Source organism: Spinacia oleracea, chromosome 4 (assembly GCF_020520425.1).
Source record: "Spinacia oleracea cultivar Varoflay chromosome 4, BTI_SOV_V1, whole genome shotgun sequence".
Lineage (NCBI taxonomy): Eukaryota > Viridiplantae > Streptophyta > Magnoliopsida > Caryophyllales > Amaranthaceae > Spinacia > Spinacia oleracea.
The window spans coordinates 160,872,189-160,881,275 of NC_079490.1; the positions used below are offsets into that span (position 1 = coordinate 160,872,189).

A 9,087-nucleotide genomic window follows, 5' to 3' on the forward strand; every position below is an offset into this window, starting at 1 on the left:
GCGTGGCAAATGACTCTAGGAGCACCCTAGAGTCATTTGCGTCGCAGATTAGTAAAACTGCGACGCAATTTATTGAATAAATTGCGTCGCAGTTTTACTAATCTGCGACGCAAATGACTCTGGGGGGGCATCCGAGAGTCATTTTCCTCGCAGTTTAACAAAGCTGCGACACAAATAACTAAATTTTATGCTAAAATTTGCTATTTGCGTCACATGTTCAGAATGGCGTGGCAAATGCGGGGATGCAAATAAGCCTTTTTCCACTAGTGAGTAGAAGTGGGTTTGATGTTGTTGTATTGAGCTATTGGGCTTTGGACTTAGTGGCCCAATTGGTATCCAATTGGGAGCCCAAACAGTTGTTAAATTAAAAAATAAAGGGATCACTTGCATATTTATTTGGGACGAAAAGAGAATTACAATTGTAACATAAGGGTAATTGTTGAACAAATAAGGAAAGTTTCTAAAAGGGACTAATAAAAAAAAACATCCAATACAAAAAGGAGACTAATAAACAAGAACGAGGAGAGTAATCAATCTGATTTTTTTTTAACGGGCTGAACCAATTTAATACGAAGTACTATTATATGATATTTTTCTTCAAAAAACCACATCCTTTGAAATAAGAAAAATACAAAGAGAAAGTATACACAAAAACATAGCTTTATAATTTTTTTTTAAAAAGAATGTTTTTGTGATGATATAAAATTCAGAGTCAATTGTCTTAAAATGGACATACATAAAAAGAATATCTAATTGTCTTCCAATCATACACAGCCTTAGTTCATTTATGTTTTTTACACTTACTATTTGCACGAGTTTCAATGCATTATTTAATCACTAATATATCCAATTCCGCGTGTGAAAAAATTATAAAAAATTAATATTCTAAAAATACATATAGAGACTAATCTAACAAGATATTACATGATAATGTTTTGATGTAAAAAATTTACGGTCAAAGTTTTTATACTCCAGACACATTCCAAGACGTAAAGAACTTTCACGAACGGAGGTAGTAGATATAATTCAAATCAAATCGGAAAAATAAGATTCTTTTTGGTTTTTGTCACATCTTTAGTTCGAATTGTGGTTCAAGCCCTCACTACGTATACTACAAAAATGGGCTAAAGAACCATTGATAGGGCACCATATAAGTCACTTATTAGGTTTCTTAGATGAAGAAATCAATTATCTTAGAAGTGCGGTTTCTTAGGAAAAAATATAAGAAACCTTGTACGTGAAATATATGGTTTCCTAGATAATATTATATTTTAAAAAATCATAGAAACTGTAGATTTTTTAAAATCGGTCTCTTACTCATATATTTCAAATTTTCATTTTTATTTTTTAATGTATTAAAAAAAATTAAGAACAAGAAAAAACGAATGTCCTGATTAACCCAAAATATTCTAACCTCAGAAAACCCTCTTCAATCTCTCTCTCTTCCCCTCCACACGGACCACACCCAGCACGCATTTGGGCAAACCAAAACCCTAAATTACATTTCTTAATTTGTTCGAATTCGATCTTCAAATTTCGTTGATTTTACCGGTAAATTTAAGAGTCGAGGAAACCCTTCAAATTTCTTCTAGATCGGAAAAGTTGGGGATTTGATTTATATTCTGGGATCATTTTGAGACTCGGAGGATTTGAGGAATCATCAGCGGCTAAAAGGAGAAATGGAATGTCATCGCAGCAGACGTTCTCTCAAGGATTTCCGTCACAACAGAACGGAGTTTTCCTCACTGAAAATCAGGACCTTGCTAACTCTCTTTCAATAAATCAGTATCGTACTTGTCCCCTCCTATATGTTCTCTCACGAATCCATCCCAATCTTTCCGTTTTCTGTCAAAATTCAACCTCTTAAAAATGGCAGGAAGAGGAAAAACCCTAGGTTCTGGTGCGGTGAAGAACGAGATATCTGGGAGCAGTTATACTGGTTTTCATTTACTGATGGGTCGAATTTCTCAGTTTTTGAATTTTGGGAAAAATGTCGGAGTGTTGTTGTTGGAGATCCGGTTTACATCGCCACCGTCCTTGAGTACCTAGCTTGTTTCGATCTGAGGTATTTTCTCTCTCCTTACTGTGATTTCCATATTCAATTAATTTTGCAACTTTTTAATATTGTTTTAATGAATCTAGGGTTTAATTGTGTTAGTTGGTGATTTTGATTATTTTTTGTCGATTGTTTAGAACTCTTAGTTTAGGATTTCGATTTCAGATGCTTGTTGTTGTTGTTTTATTGGAGTGATTTAAACATATGCGTATATATTATCAAAGGAAGCAGGTAGCGCACTTCGATTTGACGGAGTCTCTGGCTTAGGGTCCGACCATCATGTCGTTTTAACGCTGAAGCGTGCAACAAGCAATGCATCGTTATTGATTGGGTTAATTTCAGTAGAAGCAGTGCATCCAGTATTCTCATATGTGTAATTACTTAAGTTGTTACTTGTATCCATCTTCCCTTCAATCATTTCCCATTTTGTGTTCTCGATTATCTCTTTCTTCCTAGTTTCAACATACACCTGAAATATGAATTGTACAGAGTTCTCCGTATCAATCTTAAGGTTTGAATTGTTTTTGTTTGCTCTTGATTAAACTACAAATATAATCTTTGTCTTGTAGGCTTGTAAATGATAGTAATTTGAAGTTTTAGGTTTTATAGATTCTAATTTGTTAAATAACAACCAAAAATTGCCGACATCTTACCCGGTTTTTTACTTCAATTTCTTTGGTGAATTTTCTCTGAGAGATGAAATTTTGTACCTTGGCATACATATATCATATATGTTTCGATTATTATTGAGTTAAATTCTTGTCTATCGTTGTTTTCTTGTAACTTCAAGCTATGTACTAAACAAATTGTAATTTTCTACTTGTATTGATACCATGGAATATAATGCAGTTCTACATTTTATGGAAATGTGGATTAATTTGGTTAATTTTATATAGGCGTCAGATCTGGTTCTAGATTTTGATGAAGGAAGCTCAAAAGGCGGATACAAGGGGTGTGTGTTATTTGAGCAGGATCCCCTTAAAGGTTTACACTTATATTCTGGCTCATTGTTTATCAATCTTTGTTAAATGTCTTATTTGGGTAAATTTTTTGGATTGATTACTTTGTTGTTTTGTGTATTAGCTTTAGTTTTATTCTGCTTCTTCTAATTAAATTGCATTTTACTGCAAGATTCTTTTGGAGTTGGTACCTCTTAAAGGAATGATATCGATGTCCGGTTTATTTAATTTGTTCTTATGTACATAATGATTGACTGAGCTGCTACGTGCCTATGAACTAAATTATTATAAATACTTCAATCGTTGAATTGTTTGACACTGAATGATTGATCTTTAATTGCGCCCAGTTTCATGAGAGTTATATTAGCAAGTTATTGAAGTTTTTTTGTCTGCTTTATGTCGTGTGAAGTGTATCTTGGTTGAGCTTCAACTGGCAATGTTTTCACTAGTTTTATATTATTATAGGTTTGCGACATATCTTAATCTGTGTAGGATTCATCTTCGTGTGTCAGGCTGTTTGAATAACATGAATTTTTGTTTGTTATTGTAGTATCTACTGATAGGTGCCTTGTGGTTACTTGTCATTACTTTCAAGGACTGAGGAAACGAAAGTAGCTGGTGCAGATTAATGTGGCACTTTCAAGGTATGTTTCTGTGGCTTAGCAGCATTCACTTAGTCTTTTTTTACTGGCACTTATTTGTTTCTTTTATGCCTTAAATGACTGTTAGATAGAAAATATAAGTGGAGAGTTTATATGGATGACTTCGGCCAATATGCAGATTACTACCATATGTCTGGTGTCTTCATTAAAAGCCTAGTCTAGAATTTAGACTGGATATCAGAGCGGTTAGAAAACTGAAGTAAATATACAGGTTACATATAGTGCAGTTTTTAATGTGCTATCCCGTGTGTACAAGTTTCTTGCAGCAAGTTTAAAGATTACAGATCCATGCCGTTACTTCTGGTGTTAGAAGTTACCAGTAGAGTGAACATATTACAGGCCAATGCACATTGTTTACCGTAAAGTCTGCATTTTCTCTGTTGTTTTTGAGTCCGAGGATCAGTACATCGTCTTTGCAGCATTGTAATTTGGATCTTATTCTGTGATGGCTAGAAAACCTTATCAGACTCACAGGAGTTTTCTTGTAATATTCTTTATACTTCATATTACTTTACTACTCCGTAGTCCTTAATCCATGTTCATTTATTTTCAGAGTGAGATTCCAGCTCTAGCTAATTAGCAGGTCATCCAGAGTAACTACCCTATAAGTTGCATAGCCTCTACCTATTGTACTCTCCTCTGTTCCTGCTACCAACTCATCTCATTCATCTGTTGCTGGTGTTGCTACTGGTGTTGCAGCTGGTGCTGGTCTAGCAGTGTTTTGTGCTGGCAGGTCTATGCTACCGAGGTACTTCATCTCTCACACTTTAATTTTAAAGTTTGTCTTATTTTGCGTCTCTCTTATGCTGAGCATTCAGCCATTGTCTGAATTTGTTGGTCAATTGGTTAATCTCATCACATGTATGATCTTTAGTCCGTTGTCGAGAAATATCTTGAAGACTTATTTGATAGATCCTGAGATTGGTCTTGGTATTTAAAATATTCCCCATGTGCTTAAATATGTAATATCTGCACAATTACTTGGAAACAAATACAGTTAAATGCTGCAACACATTGAAGTTTAACCACCTTTATACTACAACGGAGTTACTTGCAATCCAGTATGCAACCAAGAAACAAGAGTATAAATCCTGAAATCCAATATGATGATTACATCACGGAAAATTGTAACTTGAAATTAATTGAACATGGACATGAGTCACTGACCTCCTAGAAACACGGGCAGACAAATAATACGTGTACATGATTGTAATATGATAAAGTGTATAATTCAATAAAAATAGGGTTTTGTTTAATACAGTAATAAAGAATAAAATCAAGAAGGTGCAATAGAAACTCTATCAACCTGATTTATCTTCTGTGTCTTCCGTGGCAGCTACTTGATTTATCTCTCTCCTTCTTCCCTCCCCTTAATTATGTTGCTTATGCATTTTAATTCATCAAATCTCCCAGTGTTCTGCTGTTCGTCCAGGTTAGTTTTATTTTGTTGTGTTATGAATTGAATTGAATTGATGCTGATTAGTAATTTAGAGAGATTGAATTTAATGTATTTCACTGCTTTAATTCCTGATGTTGAGCGGAATTAATGAAGATTCTGAGTTAGGATGGTATTTAATGTATCTTACTGCAAATACTTTGGTCTTCAGTTTGTTTGAGTCGGAACATGAAGAGTATTTTTGTTGTGTTCTTGGTTGCTTGGCTAAGACTTCTTAATATGATAACCTATTTCCTTGATCCCGGGAAAGGTTTACCTGATTCGTAAATTTATGGAACTAAAATTCCATATTTTCATTCGTGTGATTTTGCTTATTGATTGTGAGGAATTCTATTTTTATATTTGTCTGGTGATTGTGTATGTAGACATGGTTAGCTCCCAACTAAAAACTCCACATGTATCACACTGGTCGTGAGTCAAGGGTTATTACAGTCCCATCTAAAAAAAAAAATTATGTTTAACTTTTTGAAAAATAAATAAGGGAAAATAAGTTTATCATTGCTAAATGCTAATACACCAAACAGCAAAAAATCTGCCCTAATAAAAAACAGTTCTAGACACCATAACAAATTTCAACTTCCATTCGGCTTTAATTATATCCTTTTAACATATACCTATTCTAATCGTTTTTATGTCTTGTATGCGGTACTTTCCTCAAGTTCCTGCCACTTATTCTCAAGCGATGATTGACGAGACACGGGATACTTTGGTTACATATTTTTCAAGCAAAAACAAGTTTTCAATGATCAGATTGGTGAAGATGAAGAAAATGATATTTTGGACGTTGATCATGAATGATCTTTGTAGCTAGTGCATATTGACACTTTCTAACAAATGTTTTGCGAATCTCATAGCAAGTTAATACATTTGAAGTATTCTTTTGGATTTAAGCTTGTAATTGGAGTTTGGAGAATGTTATATATTACAGTAGTTTTATTTAATTTATTGTTTTGGAGAACAAGAAGGTACATTGGTCGGTTTGGAGTATTTTTATGCATATATATAATATAGAGTTAATGGATTTTTACCATTAAATTGAACCAATTTGGATATTGGATGGAATCTAATAGGTACCATGTAATTTGAAAATATATTATCTGTCACTAATTTATTGGTTGTACCAGCCATTTAAAATTTAACAATAAAAAAAAATCAAAAAAACCAGATATTTAATAAATCTAGTTTCTTAGATTGCACGTTTATAATAGAGGAGCATCAAAGAAACCGTAGATCTTAAAATATAGTCTCTTTAAAAAAAATCAAAGGAACCGCACTTTGTAACAAAGTGGTTTCCTAGTACAGTCAAAGTAACCGCATATTTCCTCAATTCGGTCTGTTCTAAGAAACCTGTTTTCTGCCAAAATCGGTTTCTTAGATAAATCAAAGAAACCAGGCCAAAACTCCGGTCACTTATGCTAAGAGACCTACTACCTAGACACCGTATAAAGTGAGGTTTCTTTGTCTTGTTTTACCCGGTTTCTTAGGCTATTTTTGTAGTAGTGCCTTTTTAAACCGTTGCATTTTATAACAACGTAGTAGTGCTAGCAAAGAACACACACCAAGCTCAGACACTAATATATTATAGATTAAAGCAACAACGAACGATACAACACTCCTCAAGTTTACATTATGATAAAAAATCATACTTGAGAGGAGAGGCCCCTTTTAGCTTTGTACTTTACAAAGTATTTGGCTTATTTGGAAACAAAGAAATTCAAAAGTTACATGTAGTTTTTGCTGAAATTTGGAGGCTAGCTATATCTAGATAGCCAACGTCATCAATCAGCATCGTACTTAAGAGCAAGAGCAATCCTGGTCAATTTGACATGAAAATCAATAGAATCATTAGCTCACTTCAAAAAAAAAGAAATTAACATTTTTATTCCAAATTTAAATAAAATATTTGTGATTTCATACTACATACTACCTCCATTTCAATATTTAAAGTTACTATTTGCACAAATATTAATACAAAATAAGAAAAATGTGTAAAAATGTGGGTGATAATAAATATGGATAAAGTAAGCGAAAATGATAAAGGTCGCAACATGCGACCTTTAAGCCGTGTCACAATGATGACATGGCATGCTTATGTGTCGTGATTTAAATAGGAAATTTAAATATTTAACTTATATATTCTATTATACATGTTTTAAATATTCTAATTTGTTTCCTTCTTTATATTGATTACACTATTTACATAATTTGATAGTAAAAATATTATGATGATGCATAGCCTACGTGGCGCATACATGTACCAATTAAACTCCAACACGTAAGATTGCGACAACTAAATGTTGTCGCAACTTGCGACCTTTATCATCACCCTAAAGTAAGATAGATATGTAAAAATCTGGGCGAAAGTTAAAAAATAAATAAAGTAAGAGAAAGTGAGTGAAAAGTTATAAATGTTGTTGGGTAAGAAAATAATAAATATTTATGTCTAAAAATAGAATAAAGCACAATGTAAATAACATTACAGAATAAACTAAAACGGAAAGTGTAAAGATCATTTGAAACGGAGGTAGTAATAGTTTATGTTCATGTCTTACCATCTTTTTCACGAAAATCCCAACTGACTCGAGATAGTTGTTGTGCCTTCCAAACACTCCAATGATAGGGCCGTCAAGCGGGAGTGGCGATGCAAATTTTTGTGCACAAGAGACTTCCTTTCCTTGTCCAAATGGCCCATATCCGGTTGGACACAAGTTAGTGAGGATTTTCATTGTTGCAATGACACATTTATTACCCATGTATTTGTAGCTTCCATATGTGTCGCTAATTCGAGTTATTTTCTCACCACACTTGAACACAATCTATACCGGTGTATTAAAATGGGAAAAAATGTTAGACTTGAAATGCAAATTAAGATAAGCTCAGTAACGTACTTGAAAAAACATAAAGATTTGTAGAGTGTAAGTTAACCTTGGATTGATTTCCGCAATTGCCACCAAACATCTTAGTGTAGGTGCCTCCACATGGTTTAGCTACGACGAACCCAATTGAGTCTACAATGAATCCATGCCTTATAATCACTTCCTTGATACTTTCACCTTTCTGAAGTTGAAAGCTAAAGTTTTCAGGACATTGGAAACCATAAGGTCCGTATTGTTTAATCACGTGCTTCTGCATGCCAAAGGATTAAAATTAATATAAACATACATATAGTTAGATATTAGCCGAGGAGAAATGAATCAAAAATCATTTATTGCATGGGGTAAGAGAAAGACTATCAACTCAAAGAAATCCCGATCCATTACCTGGGTGATTTGTTGAGCCATTTTGTTGAGCTAAGAGAGATGAAGAAGCTTGGAGATAACTAATTAAGTTGTAGTAGTAGTATGTGAGTTGGAATTTTATTTGGTTGAGGAAGATATCTATTTATACTCACTGTAGAATTGTAGAATTCCCCTTGAGCGAGGTTGTGCATATTATTGACAATTATATACTCTAGGTTTACAACCGTTACTAACCTAATTTAGGTTACAGAATATGCTAATTAGGGATACATAATATGCTAAATATACTAACAGAATATTTACATAATTATGTCCAACACACCCCCTTAGTTGGAGCGGGAGGAGGACGAATGCTCAAACTAGATCGGAAATCAGTAAACAGTGGTTGTGGAAGACCCTTCGTGAAGATGTCGGCATACTGATACGACAAAGGCACATGGAGGACACGAATATGTCCTAGGGAAACCTTTTCGCGAACAAAATGAATGTCCATCTCCACATGTTTAGTGCGTTGATGTTGTACCGGGTTATGGGACATGTACACCGCACTAATGTTATCACAATAAACAACCGTTTCCCTACGCAAAGGACAATGTAACTCGAGTAGCAAATTCCGGATCCAAGTCGTTTCTGCAACGACGTTCGCAACCCCCCGATACTCAGCCTCTGCACTGGACCGAGACAAGGTGGCATGTCGTTTAGAAGACCAAGAAAT

The 9,087-nt window shown here is 34.0% G+C and overlaps 1 protein-coding gene and 1 long non-coding RNA gene across 2 annotated transcripts; one reads left to right on the forward strand and one right to left on the reverse strand.

Annotated features, from left to right (window-relative positions):
* Positions 1–1,413: 1,413 nt before the first annotated feature.
* Positions 1,414–6,168, forward strand: LOC110791289 (uncharacterized). Its single transcript, XR_002534048.2, has 5 exons — positions 1,414–2,065; positions 2,953–3,040; positions 3,566–3,659; positions 4,231–4,425; positions 5,793–6,168. It is a non-coding gene; the product is annotated as an uncharacterized lncRNA (long non-coding RNA).
* A 1,402-nt stretch (positions 6,169–7,570) lies between these two features.
* Positions 7,571–8,414, reverse strand: LOC130472094 (protein GOS9-like). The gene is made up of 4 exons (XM_056842527.1): positions 8,394–8,414; positions 8,059–8,259; positions 7,686–7,949; positions 7,571–7,576 (listed from the first exon to the last, which is right to left on the reverse strand). Exons 1-4 carry the CDS (start codon positions 8,412–8,414, stop codon positions 7,571–7,573), a joined length of 492 nt encoding a protein of 163 aa, XP_056698505.1.
* Between the last annotated feature and the right edge of the window lie 673 nt (positions 8,415–9,087).